The sequence below is a fragment of the Platichthys flesus genome, chromosome 11 (genome assembly GCF_949316205.1).
Source record: "Platichthys flesus chromosome 11, fPlaFle2.1, whole genome shotgun sequence".
NCBI lineage: Eukaryota > Metazoa > Chordata > Actinopteri > Pleuronectiformes > Pleuronectidae > Platichthys > Platichthys flesus.
The window spans coordinates 4,326,950-4,345,495 of NC_084955.1; the positions used below are offsets into that span (position 1 = coordinate 4,326,950).

At 41.2% G+C, this 18,546-nt stretch overlaps 1 protein-coding gene across 7 annotated transcripts in view; it reads left to right on the forward strand.

Moving 5' to 3' along the window:
* LOC133965516 (plectin-like) overlaps positions 1-18,546 on the forward strand; it is a 62,768-nt gene that overhangs the window by 22,964 nt on the left and 21,258 nt on the right. For 2 of the 7 annotated variants that reach the window (XM_062400108.1, XM_062400110.1), the window contains exons 2-18: positions 2,113-2,174; positions 4,946-4,963; positions 6,045-6,134; positions 8,201-8,278; positions 8,382-8,486; positions 10,021-10,187; positions 13,171-13,286; positions 13,646-13,749; positions 14,646-14,765; positions 15,635-15,730; positions 15,848-15,975; positions 16,929-17,022; positions 17,200-17,354; positions 17,471-17,789; positions 17,873-17,950; positions 18,103-18,264; positions 18,368-18,472. In XM_062400108.1, the coding sequence (XP_062256092.1) occupies positions 2,113-2,174; positions 4,946-4,963; positions 6,045-6,134; positions 8,201-8,278; positions 8,382-8,486; positions 10,021-10,187; positions 13,171-13,286; positions 13,646-13,749; positions 14,646-14,765; positions 15,635-15,730; positions 15,848-15,975; positions 16,929-17,022; positions 17,200-17,354; positions 17,471-17,789; positions 17,873-17,950; positions 18,103-18,264; positions 18,368-18,472 (1,997 nt within the window). The remainder of the gene's footprint in view (positions 1-2,112; positions 2,175-4,945; positions 4,964-6,044; positions 6,135-8,200; positions 8,279-8,381; positions 8,487-10,020; positions 10,188-13,170; positions 13,287-13,645; positions 13,750-14,645; positions 14,766-15,634; positions 15,731-15,847; positions 15,976-16,928; positions 17,023-17,199; positions 17,355-17,470; positions 17,790-17,872; positions 17,951-18,102; positions 18,265-18,367; positions 18,473-18,546) is intronic. The other 5 variants (XM_062400109.1, XM_062400111.1, XM_062400113.1 and 2 more) reach the window with 3 other exon arrangements.

Here is an 18,546-nt window from a genome sequence, read left to right on the forward strand (position 1 = left end):
AGTTGCTGTTGGAGCTTTATTGGGTAGCTTGTTGAATAAGGTTTGGTTTTTTACATTAGTAAATTCAGCTGTCAATGTCTTCTTTCATGGTACAGGTACTTTGACTGTTGTTACATGATCTGGAGCAATCTGACGTATTTAAAATAACGGATGTGGTCATCCTGATTGGAGTGTCCAGTGTTTCCCCACACAGCCACTTAAAGCAGGATACTACACTTGTATCTAATGCATCAGCTGCTTCCTCTCAGTGAATTGGGTAGCAAAGCACATGCACACATTTGTGTTATGTGACATGCATGTGTTTTGGGGGTAAACTTATGTTAGATGAATGATGTGTTCCATTTTCTTCCTTATTTTTTCCCATATTCGATCATCATTCTCTGTTTTTCCCCTTGAACGCGTCAAACTGATGACATTTTACAGTTCTTCCAAATATTCAGATCTTTTATTTTTACGTAGATTACGTAGAAATAATCTATTCTGCTTTCATTAAAAGTTTAAATATATCCCCTGGAGTTTAGTGTAGTATAAGTTTCAACCTTAAGCACTGTACTCAAGTTAATGCACTTAGTTACAGTATTTTGTCTGCTATGAACTTCCGTGCTGTTTTGGATCATAAACACCACACCTCACTGAAAGCTCTTTGTGTCTGGATGACATCTGATACTTGGTCGTTCATGCAGCCCCCCTATCTTCTCACACACCATTCACCTGTGAAGAGCAATGAGTCCACAAAGACTTACATTGCTTCAAACAGTATTGAGTAATATGATGTGAATGCAGAGACTCACAGGTCAGGGTCCAGCTGCCATGGGGAACTACAGAGTCTGTGAAACACCCAAGTGTTATGCCCTGTTGCCCTGTATGGGTGGGTGAGTATGATTGAGTGTGTGTATGTATGTATGTATGTATGTGTGTGTGTGTGTGTGTGTGTGTGTGTGTGTGTGTGTGTGTGTGTGTGTGTGCGTGTGCGTGTGCATGAGTGTGTGAGTCTCTCACCGATCTCTTCAGACTGTGACATTTGCCCCCTCGACAGGAAATGGAGCCACACTGAGGTTACGTCATGAGGTGCAGCCCCTATTGGTTTGAATGATAAATGAGGATGTTAAAAGTCTGGTGGTCTCTATATGGGGTTTCCATGGAAACAAACTTCCATAACATATCTGCACCCTCCTAAGAAAACAAACGTAGCCTCAGGGCACGGATTTAATGTTAAAGTTTAATTTGTGCCCTTTGCGTTTCATTGCTGGGCGTGTCAATCTACAGTGGACAGTTGGATCACTACCCTTAAACTGATAACATAGAAGGCTCTGTTGTCTTGAGTTCAGTCTGGTGCAATGTGAATTATGTGTGAGTGAGTGAAGGTGAGCTCCACATTAAAGAAAAGACTTTGGTTAAAACATGCTCATCAGACCACAGGCTTTAGATCAGTTCCCATCAAGAGGCGAGAAACATTCTGATCCCTTCACTGTGCCTATCATAAATGTTGCAGTGACACACCTCGTGGTTTTTGCCGTGAACTCCAACAGGGACACATCACAGCAGGTATGCAGGTTTGTTGTATTAGTAGGTGTGTCCCTCGCCAGGACCTTGTTGTTTCTTGTTGGAAAATTGCACTCTTTAATAGTTATGCCACGTCTTGCAGATTGTTTTGACACTACATGTTGCCTTGGGCGTGATTTCCTCTATTCTTCTGTATAAGAGCACATGGTGGCAGCTGTGTTAGAGTGGGACACCACCTTGCAAATGTTACATTTCCCAGACAGTATGGGTGCATCTGCCGTCAGTGAACATTATTTGATGCCGTCTGACTCAGACGCAGGCGCGTACAAGTCGAGGTGTGTTTTTCCACCCAGTGATAAATTCCGCATGTCCTACACAAATCCAACACGTCTGGTATCTCGGGGATTTCCTCTTTTGTTTGCTGCTTTTATATAAAGTAAATTAAACTTGAAAGGGAAACTTGATGTGTAAGAATCATTCTTATGCTGTTATTTTAAACGTGCCACTAGCTAATTGTTCTGTTCTTAATTAAAACTCATTTCTAACAGGGTAAGGTTTGGGGGGTTCCCTTCAAACACCTCTCACATCTGTGGTTTCTCTGTCTTGCAGATGAACGAGATCGAGTACAGAAAAAGACTTTCACAAAATGGGTGAACAAGCACTTGATAAAGGTAAGGACCCAACCTTAACTTTCACTCCGTCTTATTGGACTCAGAAGACATATTCATGCACTCTTTCCTGCCCACACATGCCCTCACTGTCATGTTCCAGAGGAGCTCTCTTATGAACAAACTTGTGGAGAATCAATTGGAGCTTGAACAATGAATTAGGACAAACTTAGCTTTTTTCCCAACATAACGATGTGGTAAACTGCTCTCAAACAACAAGCACAGGGGATATCAAAACATCCATTTCCCAGATTGTGGTCTAAACCCTAATAATAAGTACTGAACCACAGAATGCTATGTTGAGCATTTAATAAATGTGGTGAGATTTTGAGAGGTGATTGATCTCTAAATTTAGAATGAATGCTTACATTGCAAATAGTTGGTCTTGATTTATGTTTATGTTGGCAAGAGTTTAGATGTGCTCTTAATGCTTATTGCTCTGGATAACTATCAAAACAATGATTACATGGGATAACATTTTGATTTAGGAGTTTTGAGTTGAAAGCACAGTACAACATTGATTTTGTGTGTTCAGGCTGTAACAACAGCATTGTCTCAGAATGTCATTTGGCTTTGTGGATTACATTGAGAGACCGTGAGTCCACCATTGTCTAAAATATCATCCATCCCTCACCTGTGCATTGTGTCTCTTGATGAATTATTACCAGCACCCCCGCCCCTTACTCACATAAACCTACATTAGCAGCTATTGTTTCACTCTTGGTTGTCAGTGTTGCACGGGGATAGGGGAAGGTTTACAACAAGACTAGTCTGTCGTCAGCGTAGGGTCTGTGTGATACCTCCATCAGCACTCGTCCACTCACACTTTATTCTCAAACCAAGGCCTCAGGAGCATCCAATGCATCCGACATGTTAGGAGGCATGCAGGTCAGGATGAGGTTAAAGTCAAACAGGCCGTACTCCTCACTCAGGAGCTCCTCATTAGGGGAGAAAAATGACCTCTCAACACAATATACTCTCTCCAACAGGGCAGTAAAAATAGCTGTGCTTGTGCCCCTTTTCCCATTGGCAGCAACACATTGACAGCCTCTTGACACTTAACTGCTTCCACATTGTTTGTATATTCACTCCCACAGACAGTGAGCCATTCATCTTTTTACAAATGGAACAAGAGGGAAAAAAATAAGTACGATTGTTTTCCTTTCCATGAATGTGCAGTTCTACCGTATTCGGCTACCAATGTATGACAACATACTGGAGTTACCCCCCCCCCCCGTTACTCTAGAGCGTTCATTGTGAATTGTGGAGGGTGATTCTGAGACATCTGGACTCACTTTGCTCCCTCTAAAAAGGCAAATTCTGGTCTCGGCCCAGAGCCTGTGGTGGTTAAGGCTGACTAGCACATGTGGTGCACAGAATCCTGGGTCAGGGCGGCTAACTGCATTGATGCCGGGCCTAAAATAAATAGCTTGCATTGATGCAGCAAGATTACATAATGATTCACACTAATTTAACTTGTGGCATTATGTCTTCAATGAAAATAACCTATGTCATATAAGCAAACATTGTGTCAGAAAGTCAGAACAGGCCCTCAAATTGATTTGTTAGTAGATACTGTGAAGATTCATACTCTTCACATGTTTGGCAGGGAAGGTGTTAACTCTGAGTTTCAAGTGTGCTACTCTGAGGTTAAACTGGTGTTAAACTGGTTTAATGGTTTAATTGGTTGCTTAGGGGCAGACAATTGCTGGCCATATAGAGCCTTGAAGGCCCACTGAGTGGTTTCCTTTGCTCAGTCATTTTCTTTTATTGTGTGGAACTGTGTGGGAAGTCAGAAGGGTTGCAGAATGGAAATCTATTTTCTAGCTGATTCCTACAAACTGCACTTGATCAGATCAAAAACAATGAATGTTGCAAGTTGATCTCAGATACTAGATGCATGGCTATCGACTAACAGGGGTTGGGCTGATCTAAAGATTAAGTAAACCCTGAGGTATGTTAAGCACTTTGTCTCCCCAGACAGCGTAGAGGGCCCAAGATGAGGGTCTGTCAGCCATGTGCGGTAACGATTTTCTCCTAGAAAAGTTTACAGAGCAGCGTCTTGTCTGCGAGAGGCCAATTTGTAGTTTTGACACCCATCTTTTATGTGCAGCAGCCTCTTCTGGACAAAGTGATTGAGGGCTAGTGATGGATATGGTGAAGGTAGACGACTGGCTGCTGATAGATACAGAGCAAAAAGCTGTTTAAAAGTCATCTAGATATGGGCACTGAATATGTCGTGTGCAGAATCTGGTATTTTATTAATTTGTGTTAATCTGTCAGACCTTTGGCTATTGGACTGTCAACAACAATGCAAACATGCCACCCACTTTCTATAAAGTAGAGGACTTTTCGGTGTGTGGACAGTGAACCCTGGTGGTCACAGTGTTGGTTACCTTCTCTCTGCAGGCAGGGAGGAGCACGTCAGAGGTTGGATGATTTTTTTTTCTTATCTCTTGCCAAGAGAAATAGGCCACTGTTGTAACTTGCAACGGAAATCAGCATTCATTCCATTCTGGGGCTGAGGCCTCCTTCTCCCCTCACATGACCAAACACACCCACTTTAGAACGGAATTTTTCATTTAACAACAACAAAAGTTATGTTTGAACTATTGTTTCATCTTTCTGCCTCATAATGCCATGCTTATCATCAAATAATCCCATTTTCCATTTCATTAATATCATTTGTATTGATTCATTTATATTATCATTTTCTTCTGTTCATTCAATTTCTCCATTTCTTATCCATCCCTCTATCATCCACCATCCCCCAGCATCGGAGAGGAGCAGAGGTAGGTACTTGCATGTACAAGCAGCAGCTGCATTAAAACACTTTGTGTGTCTGCTATCTGACTTTCTTGAAAACTGTCCCCTCCCTTATTTACAGCTCTCTGCTCCTGTCTAGTTTCACCTTCAAATGAAATACGTCTGTGCTTTTAGCAGATTTTTACGTTTACCCTGGTGCCTTTAGTCCTTCCCTGTTCTGGGTTTTAATCACAGTCCCATCCATCACTTTTCAGCGATGATAGCAGCTGCCGTTTGGCATCTGCAGCAGAGTTGGGCTTGGCTTGCTCTCGGCTATGCATTCTTGATCAGTGTAGGATTAAACTACCGGAGAAAACACATCTGAGCAGTGAGAAAAGTATATAACACAGCAAGGTTACAGATTAAGAAACCAATGTTAAGCACCTCTTTAAGCAGACAGTTGCAGTTTAAGATCCTGAAATAAACACCTGTAATTTTGCCTCATTTAGGGTGAAAGTAATTTACTAAGTCACAAAAACTGCACAGCATGCTGTTTCCATGAAGTTTATGACAATACGTCTGTGACCATGTTTCACTTTGTGGCCATTAACTTCTGAAATAGTCAGAACCAGTGAGATTTAATGTTCTGCTTCAGTCATTAACTGTAACAGCAGTTTGTGACAGATAATTGAGATTACAGTTACAAAAGAGCCCTTCTCCTCCAGTCAAGATAAGATAATCATTTAATAGTTATAATAAAATCATTTTAAATGAATTTAAGTTATTAAATATAAATTTGCTGTGTTGCAGCAGCAAAGAGGACAGTTAATAAATAGACAAAAGTCAAAGTAATAAATAGGTAAACATCCAAAATTAAAGAAAGTACATGTATATGTATTAGAAATAGAATAGAAATAATACATACAGTGCAAACAATATGCAGAGTAACAGGGTTGCACAGTGTAGCCAATAAATTGTATAACTAGAATTAAATATTGTACAGTTAAATGAATTGTGAGTTAGGGTGTGGGTCTGTAAATCACAGTGCTTGTGTTTCAACCACTCACTAAAATGATATGATCTTTAACCTTTGTGACCCCTCCTCTGTTTTTCATTTTGTCCCGGCAGTCACAGCGTCACGTGAGCGACCTGTATGAAGACCTTCGAGATGGACATAACCTGATCTCTCTCCTGGAGGTCCTCTCTGGAGATACACTAGTGAGTATCGCCATGGTGTTGGATATTTGTTTTCATCGTTTTACCTCCACCTTTGATCCTGACCTGTTACGAAACCTTACTTATCTGTAAATAACCCTGGAATGCAGTCTTAGTGGTAATAAATTGTGACAAATCCCAGCCGTGTTGACAGTCAGAGGCTTTACCTGAGCTGAACTTTGCCAAACAAAAGCTTATGAAGAGACTATACCGGGTCACTGGTCTGTGATTTTCTTCACTTTGTCTCTTGAGCAAAATCTCACCAGCATATTTTTCTCCTTTTTGTCTTGGACCAAAATGTCAAGGCTCATATTTAAACCCTTGGTTCAGACCTGAACAGAAGCTTCTTTGCTGCTGTACTTGATCATGCTCTCCAGGGGCTGATCCAGGGGCGGATCCAGGGGGCACTGGCCCCAGCTGAAATCTGATTAGCCACTGTGCCCAATAGTCCTGTCAGTAGTAAATAATCTAGTCACTTTTTAACAATACTAACAAAACATATGATAATTTATGAGAATTGTCATTATCTAAACTAAATGTGCTTGAACAAGGAGCAGTGTTCAATATACATTTACTGATGATTGGCTTTGCTCATGAATGACATAAATGTGCACCTTACTGAATCAGGAATTGTGCATGAATGTTGGTCCTTTACTTGGCCCCCCCTAAATTGTGGCCCCCTTTATGGCCCCAGATTAGGAAAATCCTAAATCCTTCGCTGGCTCTCGCTCTGCTCATCCTCTGAATGCCTCCATAGCCTTAACACATTCTCCTCACTTTGGCCTGTGTGTGTATGTGTGTGTGTGTGCACTGTACTCCTTTCTGATCTGTGCTTCTTCTTCTCTACTCCTCCTCTTCCTCACCTCCCTTTAACCTTTGTGTTTGTGTGCTAATCGCTGCCGCCTGGCCTTCGCCTCCTCTCTCTGCCCGGCTCTTTGTCGGGGGTTAGCCCAGGGAGAGAGACATGGTCAGGAGCGTTCGGTTGGTGAGTGGGTTTGTAATTTTAAGTAGACATCTTTTATTTTTTACGATTCACCCGCGCTTTCGCAACAATTCTGTTGTTTTGCATGCTTTGGCTTTCTTTCTCTTTGGTATTTGGTTAGGGTCTTGAATTCAGGGACATTATATTTATGTTCTATTCATTTATATTAATTTCAATTTCAATAGACAAACTAAGCATGATGCAACATGATTTAATGTATTTGGCTGTCCTCAGATGCCCCCTATTATGCAAAACCTTGTCAAGGGTTTGTTATTGGGCTTGTGTTTTATTTTTGTTTATTTCATCTTCCAAATCAATGATTTATAATTTCTGAGGGAATGTGAAGGAGAATTCTCTAAAGAACTTATAAAGAACGTGGAAAAATGGCATTCTGTATTCTCTCTATGTATTAAATTATAGGAAATATGTACCAAACATTGAATAAGCAAATGAATTGGATAGACACATTTAATGCTTTGTATAAACAAGTTTAATATTGTGCTTTAACTAAATATATTCCATTAAAAAACCCTTGTCTAGGTAAGTATTCCGATAGGAAGAGACTTATCTGCACACAGGAATTTGCACCTGATTTGGTTAAGAGTTATCATAAAGCTAGATAAATAATAAATAGAATCACACTATACACAACACATACAATAGGAAAACCCATAATACTTATATGACAGATCAAAGTATTGATTTTACCCACCTCGCTTACGCAATCATATGGAAAGTATTGTTTGGATGGGAGAATGATCTCGGAGCTCTTTTATTTATTTGAGATATTTAATATACTGAGTGAACTGAAGTTCTGAACTGAGATTGAGTACAGAAATGTTATGCTTATTTTATTTATAATATTCTCTCGAACAACGAGGACTAAGCCGAGGAAAGCAGCATCATTTTGAAACATTTGTTAAAACAAATTTATTCTTGTCTATTCGCCAGTTATTCTTTGTGTTATCCTTCTTATTCCTCTTTTCATTTTGATTGGATGCTTCCCCCCTTTGATCATGAGTATCCAAAAATATGAGTGTTGAAAGTTCAACTAAACACCTCTTTATCTCTTCTCCACCCTCCACAGCCCAGAGAGAAAGGCCGCATGCGATTCCACAAACTGCAGAATGTACAGATGGCACTGGACTTCCTCAGACACCGACAGGTACGACCTATGAAATAATACTTTCAACCCTGAAAACCTGGCAAACCAATGTGTGTATTCTGGTGATGGTGTACTGACAATACAACTATTTTGTTTTCCCCAGGTCAAGCTGGTTAACATCAGGAATGATGACATAGCAGATGGAAACCCCAAGTTGACGCTGGGGTTAATATGGACCATCATCCTCCATTTCCAGGTCTCCATTGCTGTCAGTGCTTTGTTCCATTATATTAGCGCTTCCCCTTTGTTTGGGGAAACTGCGCCTGTCACCTGCCATTTCATCTCCTGGGAACAATCACAATGGACTCCTCTCTTCAAAATCCCTCTCATGAAAGACATCTTCTAATCAAAAGTGTTTCATTCCCACTTTGGGCACTTGGAAGAGATCATAACAGACAAACAATGCAGTCTGGTATTTAATGTCTGTTATAAACAGTACAAAGAAATCCAACACAATCAGGGGTGTGTTGGCATGAGTCACTCTGAACTGGAACTGATGTGCAGGATATTGAGTGTATCTGAGTGCTGTTAGAGCAGGAGCGGAGCCAATCCGCATGCACGCAGGGATCTGTTTGAGCAAGGAGGGCAGGGCAGGACAGGCAAAGCATTACAAAATCTGAAAGTGAAATAAAGAATTAATACTTTCAAAATGAAAGCACACCCTGTTGAATAAGGAAATAAACGGACTCCAAAGGGTAGGGAGAATCAGTGTGGGACATGTTGATATGCGACACTCCCAACCACAGCCCATACACACCAAGAGCTGCCTGGCATAAGCTGCTGGGCATTAGCCTCGCAAAGAGGGGCACCCCCACTAATGTCAGATGATACGTGTCGAGTTTGTGGGAAGGTGGCACTTAGCGGAAAGAATGGTGTGGTTTGGTGAAGGTACCATTGTTCCCCGTAGATAAAGAGAGAGTGAGCTGGGTGGTGGTTACTGGTGAGTCACAGAGATGAAAGCAGAGTGAAGAGTTTTCCCTCTTGTCGTGTCATGCAGTGTTAGACCCTACAATATGAAAACCCCAAATTTACTGAAATACGTGCACGATGCAGCAACAGTGTGTCTGAGTGCAAACAGTTTGGAGCGATCTTCAGGGGTCTGTAAGAGCCAAAGAGATTCGAGGGAAAGCATCACAAAATCTGAGCATGAGATGAGTAAATAATACTCTCAAAATGAGAGAGACTGAATAAAAGTAAATAAGGATATCTTGAATAGAGATAGGAAATAAACTCCATATGACTTCCGTGGGTGGGGTTTCAGTTCTTCTTCAGCTTTTCATGCTCATGCCAAGAGAAAACAAACAAGGACTAGCACTCGCACACAAATACACATACACTTACACACACATACTAAATGGAAAACCCGATGGCTATGCCTCATCTTTGCTGTTCCTAATTTCCCCCAAATGGAATCCGGATGCCACAACCACAGTTTGCATTTTCCCAGACAGAAATCCTGCTGCAGCCAACGAGCCAAGTCAGAAGCAACTTGAAGCCCTTTATAGCTTAGGAAATATCTATAACTCTAATCAAGTGAAGGGATGATTGGTGTCTTCATTGCTCTTGGACTAAATTAACCCTTGGTGTCAAGTAATTCACTTTAATTCAGGGGACTCCAGTAATTTACATCTTTTGATTTCCTCTAATGACTCTGAATCCTCTATTTTTTTCCACATTTCTTTAGTATACATCTACAAACTCCTTGTCCCTGTTTGTATTGACACTCGTTTCTATCTTCTCAGATCGCAGACATCCAGGTGAACGGCCAATCAGAGGACATGACAGCCAAGGAGAAGCTGCTGCTCTGGTCTCAGAGGATGACTGACGGCTACCAGGGCATCCGCTGCGACAACTTCACCACCAGCTGGAGGGACGGCAAGCTCTTCAACGCCGTCATACACAAACACTGGTGAGTGTGGCAAGTTTGTTGCTGGTAAATAGCCCACAAGTCGGCCTGCCACTTCTTCACAAATATCTATTTTGTACGCAAGGGAATTTGTTCAAATATATTTGATTGGTATCGTGATTGTTCACTTGGAGTAGATTTGCTTGCTAGCAACGTCCCTTTTCATACAAAATGATGAGACCTTTCTGGCTTTATTTAAAGGTTAAGAGGGCATGCAGGTGAAGCTGTGCTGTATCATTGAATATGATCTTATCCCTTTTGAATGAATGCTGGACTTTTATGCCCTACCTCTGAGTTATTAACAACATTAGCCAAAGTTCATATTGTATGCTGTCTTTAAGCTGCTTTACCCTGCCTACTCTTCCTGCTTCCACTGCAAACCACTTCACAACCCACCACCTCTTTTCATACTGAATCTTTTCTAATAGAGGAGTTGTCATTGATGACTGCTCTGTTCTATGCCGGGGTCTTTTGGCTGCTGCCTCACTTTACATGAAGGCCTTTGGAAGGTTAGAGAGGTGTGCTCTTGGCTTCCCACATATGCACGTGGAAGGGCAGGGAGTTCTCAGAACAGAGCCATACCAATGAATATAACTTCATAGAAATTTAAAAACTTTATTTGAAAGAAAGTGGTCTTGACTGAAAGGCCTGCTGCAGCTCACTGCACTAAAAGGTTCCAACCCATCCTGTAATGGAGTGCAGAAAGTCAACGTATGCCCTGTTCCTCAGAACACATGCACACACACACATATTGATATATCCCAAATTATGCAGGAATTCATATCTACTTTTTTAGATAAGACCAGTAACGTTGATGCCTGTCACGACACATCACCATCCGTACGTACCATTGAACATGGAGTGCAGAGCAGCAGGAGTTCAACCGTGTCACATTTCATGATGCCAGTTTGAACTCGCTCTGTAATTAATTCTACTCTCAGAAAGTTGTATTCAGTCCTTAAATAATTTTGGACATAATATCTATGAACTGACATTTATATTATTATATCGTATCCATATTAATGGAAAGATCATCAGCAGTATGATACACAGCAGTAAAGCTTTATTTATCCACGCAGGCTAAAATATTGATATTTCTGATGTACTCAGGCTTTGAAACTACTTATTTTGACCCATTTTCAGGTTATCATACTTGACACTACTTGTCTCATTTTGCTGTAATGAAAAGTGTCTTCACGCCTCTGAACATCTGATGCCTTTAGGCGAGAAATATCACTGAGACACACTGACTATGACTAATAAGGATCATCTTCTGGTGCCATGTCAAGATGATAAGTCCTGTATTAAATATGATTAGCTTATTAAATTGTTAGAAGCCAAGTATTAAAAAGTAAAAACATGATATATCCACTGTTCAACATTACGTATCCTAAAAGCGGCTGTGTTCAATCGGTTCTTAGGGATTTCTTTTATGTGCGATTGCCTCATGGGAAATTAGTTTGCATCCATTTCTCAGGAAGATTTGTCAATACAATTCACCATTGGCTGCTTTTCTTTATAAATGAGTCTGGAGAGCAACCTGGAGAAAAGTGGTATTAGATGAGAGAAAACAAAACGCTCAGTATGATGTATTTCTTTATAACTATTATGGGTTGAGAGAAAAAGATACCTGCAGGGGCAAGTTTTCTGAAACCTGAGCGAGTACCAGCAGCTTTTTCCCTTTTACATTTTTTTGAGTCACCGAAGGCTGGATTAACCTTTCATAAATACCAGGGGTGTGGTGTTTGGGCGGTACTGTAGCACTCAATATCTGCTACATTAAAAGTGTGGCATTGCGTCGTTCCTTGGACTACAGGGTATCCCTTTGCAGAATAGGCAATCGACTGAGAGTGTCTAGGTTTTAGGTTTGGGAAGCTTTACATATTAAACTCAGAAAGCAACAGTTGAATTTAGTCTTTTAAAAACGGAGGCAGTAGCTTCACTGCACCACTAGGAGTCTTCTCCACCTCTGCAGCCCTGCAGAAGGATTGACAGGATCTTCACACGATGATGGACGTCTGAGAAAACGCATATGGATTTACATGCTGCCATCAATCCATCAGAAAATCTGGTTCAGTTAACGCCTCCAGCTGAAGATTAAGCATTTAAACGTCCCACTGAACAAGGACCAGATTTTAGGATGTTCAGTGTAAGGAAGAAGACTAAAAAGAGAAAGGGAAGCGTGGGCTTCACCGGCAGGGTGTCAGGATCTGTCAGAGAAGTGGGGAACCGAATGATCATGCTGTGTGAGGATATACCATCAGAGGGATCCTCCTGGGACTCAGGGTGGGGGTCACACAGCTCAAGGGCTCACTCTAGCAGCGGGGAACTGGGCCGGAGCATGAGCAGCTGCCCTCGACCAGCGATGAGGTCCACTGTGCAGGAAATCCACCCTGTGGAGACCTCTCCTGTTTGTGGACAAAATGCAGGACGGCCCACTACTTGCATTAGACCGTTGTATGGATCTGCTCTTACTGTTTCTCTGTACACAGACTGAGCTTGCCTGCTAAATATAAGTTAAAATTGATGATGCATTTAAAGCTGCCATAAATTATGAGATTTTGTTTTAATTACATTAATATATACATACATTTGTGATGTATTCAGTTTGCACTATGCAGACATGTACTTTTGCCTCCGCTGGGAGTAAAGCTATGACTGGCTGCTGACTATAAGTGTGTGATTATGATAGCTGTTCTAATTTGTATTCTACCTATAGATGACTCTTACATCTGCCCGAGTCAAATACCCAGAGGACAATAAAAAATGCAGGTGCTAGTACAGATTTTATCAGAAGCTGAACCGCTTGGCTCTGTTGACGCTTACACAGAAAAGCAGCTGCGGCAATTATATTGAGTATCCAAAAATCTGAGTGAGCTGGCCTGCACCGAGTGGGTCAATGTGTGTTATATCTAATCCATGTCTAATATGTAAGATTAACTCCCCCACCTCCTCTGACAAACACCACATTTTTGTGTTCCTCTAGTCCCAGACACATCGACATGGGTAAAGTGTACCGACAGAACAACGTGGAGAACCTGGAACAGGCCTTCAATGTGGCTGAACGAGAGATGGGAGTGACCCGTCTCCTGGACCCTGAGGGTAAGACTGGCCCAAAATAATTTTCAACAGACACACTACACTGAAAAAAAAACTATTATATTGCAATTACTTTAAAATATATTGTGATGTCACTGAAAGAAATCTTTGAAATCCAAAAATGAAAATGTGGTTTGAGCTGATGTCTGTATCAAAAAGCATGTTCCCATAAATCTTGCAAATATGAACAAAAGCCTCCGAGATTTAGATATTAAATTTGGCAAGTGTGTAAGTTTAATCGATCAATGTTCAGCCTCTGTGTTATTAAGCCATTTTAGAGTTTGAAGATACAATATTTCTACAGCCTGTGATTCATTCACAATATGAAATAACGAGATGTCTTAATATTTTTGTCTTGTCAGATGTGGATGTCCCTCATCCTGATGAGAAATCCATCATCACCTACGTATCATCCTTGTACGATGCCATGCCTCGACAAGCTGCACATGATGGCGCCAGAGGGAATGTGAGCAGTATTTGTTTTGTGTTGTGGCTTGTGACTCTGCTTATATGTAAATACGCTTATTTTGGGAGTGTTTTCCAATCCTATCAATGTTTGAAAGAGAAAAGAGAAAAGAGGGGTCTTGTGAAAAGTCTTGTGAAACCAAGTATCTCGAAATTTGCAGCCTGTGGTGTTTACACTGCAAACGCCAAAGGGTCAGGCCCATATTTTATCTGTTCACATAAAACCTAATCTAAATCAGTTTTTACAAATCAATGGCATTTTGGGCATTTAAACTCCACTTGTATTTTAAATCTGGTCCTGATGAAATTCCCCATTTAAACCCGGGATTTAATTGTGTTCATGGGATCAGATAGCAATCAGATATAGCACAAGTCGGGTGATAATTGACCTCTCACCATTGTGACCACACTGCAAATGCAAAAACGCCATACAAAGACTATGGCAGCTAGTTGCCATTAGCCATTGTGACTTGTGAAGATGAGATCTGTTTTCGTTTGTTGTGTACCAGTTGCAAATGTTGTCAGGTTACAATCTTAACTAAATACAACCTGGTTACCAAACACATTTAATGACAGGTGTTAAAGGGGTCTTAAGCAAAAGTAAAATTCTGTCTGTAATAATTGACCTGACAAATATGGGCTGGACTGCCATAGACTTAATTGGAGAAACATGCTTCCGCCTGTCCGTCTCCCACCATTGTCTTCTCTCTCCCTCACTCCCTCCATCATCAACATCTTCCCTGCTCTCTGTCCATTCACACAAGACCCAGATTGTTGCCACCTAATTGAGTTTGGCGTGGTGTGTGAGGGATCGAACATGGAGACGCAGAAGAAGAATAGTGCTTCTGTCTGTGCTGTCTTCACCATCAGCTGTCTTTTCTGCTGTGTTGGCTGCAGGAGCTGGAGCTGCGCTGGCAGGAGTACTACGAGCTGGTGACAATTCTGCAGCAGTGGATGCGCCACCATATCATGATATTCGAGGAAAGAAAGTTCCCCGCCAGCTATGAGGAGATAGAGGTGAGCCAATATGCTGACGACATGTGACTATTATTGCTCTAGGCAAGATAATAGTTTTTGTTATGAGTTTTGTTGTTGTTGCAGTTTTTGTTGCAGGTACACATACCTGAAAATGAAAAAAAAAATGTATGTTGTAAAAATAAGATCAAATAAGTATTGTGAGACCTTTTGATGGTCATCCATTGTTAGAATGACAGTGCACTAACTGTAGATAATGTCAGGCTTTGGGCAGGCAGAATGAACTGTATTTACAGACGTTGTTGCAATTTAGGTGGGGCAGAGCTAGCGCTGAAAGGCTAATGTCGGACTTAATCCTCAGGAGAATTAGCCCTGTGCCACTCCCTGTCAGTGCTATGCAACAAAAGCATGCCGTGACTTCAGTATTTTTCTTTATTGTCTCTGAAGTCAAATTATCAACCCACCAGAGCTTCTTTAAAAAAAACCATCAAAGCAAAGTCCGCTAAGAAATCAAGTCTTTTCTCTGGTGACCTGAGCAGGGACGATATTGGACTCATTACAAGAGTTCAATTTAATTTACACCGGTCATGGGAAAGCATGAATGATGTTTACAGAGGATTAACCTCAGTCAAAGTGGGCCGTTAGAACTGTAGTGTGATGTGCGGAATAGACTCATCCAGTTTGGGAAATTAGAATTCCACAGTGATGTAACAGTACATACAGAACACATCCCTGAAACAGCAACATAAGGATGTGTCCTGAATTCACATATCGTCAGGGTTTCACTCTGTGTACTTAAGTGATGGTAAATTATTATCTTACGTATTAATAACGTAAGTATCAAATGAACAAAAAGTGAAAATAACATTTTCTGAATGTAAAATATTAATTTTGTGCCATCTGCCCTTCAGCTTCTGTGGCGTCAGTTCTTGAAATTCAAAGAGACTGAGCTGCCGGTGAAGGAGACCGACAAGAGCCGGTCCAAACTCATCTACCAGTCCTTTGAGGCAAGCTAAATCAAACTCAATCAAATCCAGATTATTTTGGATTACACTGTATTCTGTTGTCCAATCATATCGATATCTGCATAATGACTTATGTGTTATACTTCCACCTGCTTGCAGAGTGCTGTGCAGAGTGGTCAGTTGAAGGTCCCCCCGACCTACCATCCTATTGATGTGGAGAAAGAATGGGGTCGTCTCCATGTTGCCATCCTTGAGAGAGAGCGACTGCTGAGAACAGAGTTTGAGAGGTGAGGACCAAGACAGATACTGATTGTCCCAATTAGATTAATTAGAATAAACTCCTTGAGATATACCATCTACTTTCAATATGACATAATATAAGTGTAAACTGTGATAAGTAGGTGTAGATGCACTAAAAATCGCTTTGGATTAAAGCTTCAACTAGATGATATGTAATGTAAAAACATGAAACATTACAGAAATAAAGAATGCATAATATAGGTTAGGAGATATCTTCAATATGGATAAGGATAAATCAATTTCAATTAACAATCGGAAACCACCAAAAAATGGCGAACTCACTGAATAGTGGACTACATAACGGTCGGGGAGTAGTTTCGGACACAGCCCGAGTGCTTGTTGTTTGTGCTGGGTTGGAATAAAAAGAGAGAGAAAAGTTCCTCATGATTGGACAAAGAAAGATATGATTAGGTTGGTTGAAACAGGAGAAGAATTTTACATCCTATTTCTTTAGTTATGTCCTGTCCAGCAAACAGGATGGTTTGTGTCACAAGATTGCTGGGTCATCTAACCGCATTGTTTATGGTCCTGAGACGTGGAATGCCTGAATGAGCAGACTTGACCATCTTTGTCAGAAAACAATGAGATATACTCTGAGTATTTTTTTGTAAAATGCAGTTTGAGATGAACCCTCGGTCGTAGTAGCTGGAGCTTTAATTGTGATATGGCATTTGTGACCGACCCTTGTAGATTAGATGAAACGCAGATGTCCGTAAGTGTTTCGACTGATGTGTGATATCCAAATGTGAGCTTCAGCTTCTTCTCGTCTAAAATGTGATGTAACAGTTTTTTAGTTCTGCCAAGGATTATTATTATTATTATTTGTACAAAATAATGTCTTTTAAATCAAAATGCTGAATAACAAACTATTATATAATCTGTTCTGTTTTGCTGAAACCTTAAAATGATGACTGTGGTGTTTGTATTTTATTTAATTCAGACTTGAGAGACTCCAGAGGATTGTCATTAAAGTCCAGATGGAGTCTGGGGTGTGGGATGAGCAACTCAGCCACTTGGAGACCCTGCTGCAGACGGTGAGTCCTAGCCAGGTCTAACATTAGAAATACTACACTTTGATATGACTTCACGAAGGTACAAAGAGTTCAAACAGGCATTACTGTACTGTACTGTCACTGTAACAACTTTTTGATGTGATTATGATTTCAAAAGAAGATGAAAGTTGTTATTTTTGCTGTCTTCCATCCCTTCAGGACATTCGTCTGCTGAATGCAGGGAAACCAGCTAAGCACACGGCAGAGGTGGAGAGGGAGCTGGACAAGGCAGACAAAATGATCCGCCTGCTCTTCAACGATGTACAGCTACTTAAGGATGGGCGCCACCCACAGGCTGAACAGATGTACCGCAAGTGGGTGCTCCATGTATTACTTTCAAGTGAACTTTTAGCACAATGACTTAAACACTAAGGACATCTGTCTAGCACATGAAGACCATAATGAAAGATGTGTCTTTTGATGTCCACAGGGTCTACCACATCCACGAGCGCCTGGTCAACCTGCGCAGTGATTACAACCTTCGCCTGAAGTCCTCTATGACCATATCTCACACCCACCTGGTGAGCTCCCAGCAGTCCACCATGAAGTTGCGGCCGGAGTTGGACGATGTGACTCTGCGCTACGTTAAAGACCTGCTAGCCTGGGTGGAGGAGAACCAGCGGCGCATTGATGACGCAGAGTGGGGATCTGATCTTCCCTCAGTGGAGTCCCAGCTGGGCAGCCACAGAGGCCTGAACCAGACTGTGGAGGACTTCCGATCCAAGATTGAACGGGCCAGGGCTGACGAGGTAGTTCCCCCTATGAGATCACATATTGTCCAGAGAGCTTTTATTTTGAAATTAAACATTGTTGCATCGTTCATGTTCTTCAGAGCCAGCTGTCTCCTGTCAGCAAGGTCGCATACAAAGAATACCTGGGTAAACTGGACCTTCAGTACGCCAAACTACTGGTGAATATTTTTCCTATTTCACATTTTTCCGGGGCTGATATTTAGATTTTAGTACAGCACTTGTACATGATTTAACTTGCAGTTATATGAGAGCTATATAAATAAAGTTTTCAATATCTGTGTCCAAATGTTTTTTCTTTTCTTTCTTTCAGAACTCTTCCAAGTCCCGCCTGAGGAACCTGGATTTACTCCACTCTTTTGTCAGCTCCTCCACCAAGGAGCTGATGTGGTTAAATGAAAAAGAGGAGGAGGACGTCAACTTCGACTGGAGTGACAGAAACACCAACATGACTGCTAAGAAAGAAAACTACTCTGTGAGTTTTCAATGATTATTTCTCTAATATTAAATAACTGAATGAATACGCAATTGTCATCCCAAGCAAGGTCGTGATTTAATTTTACATTTCAATTCCTCAGGGGCTCATGCGAGAGCTGGAGCTGAGGGAGAAGAAGGTCAATGATATCCAGACTTTGGGAGACAAACTTGTAAGGGATGGACATCCTGGCAAGAAGACAGTCGAGGTAATTCCTCGTCACCCCATTAAACAGTAAAGATTCACAGCATAAAGCATCTCAGTGAGTCCCCAATTGAATTG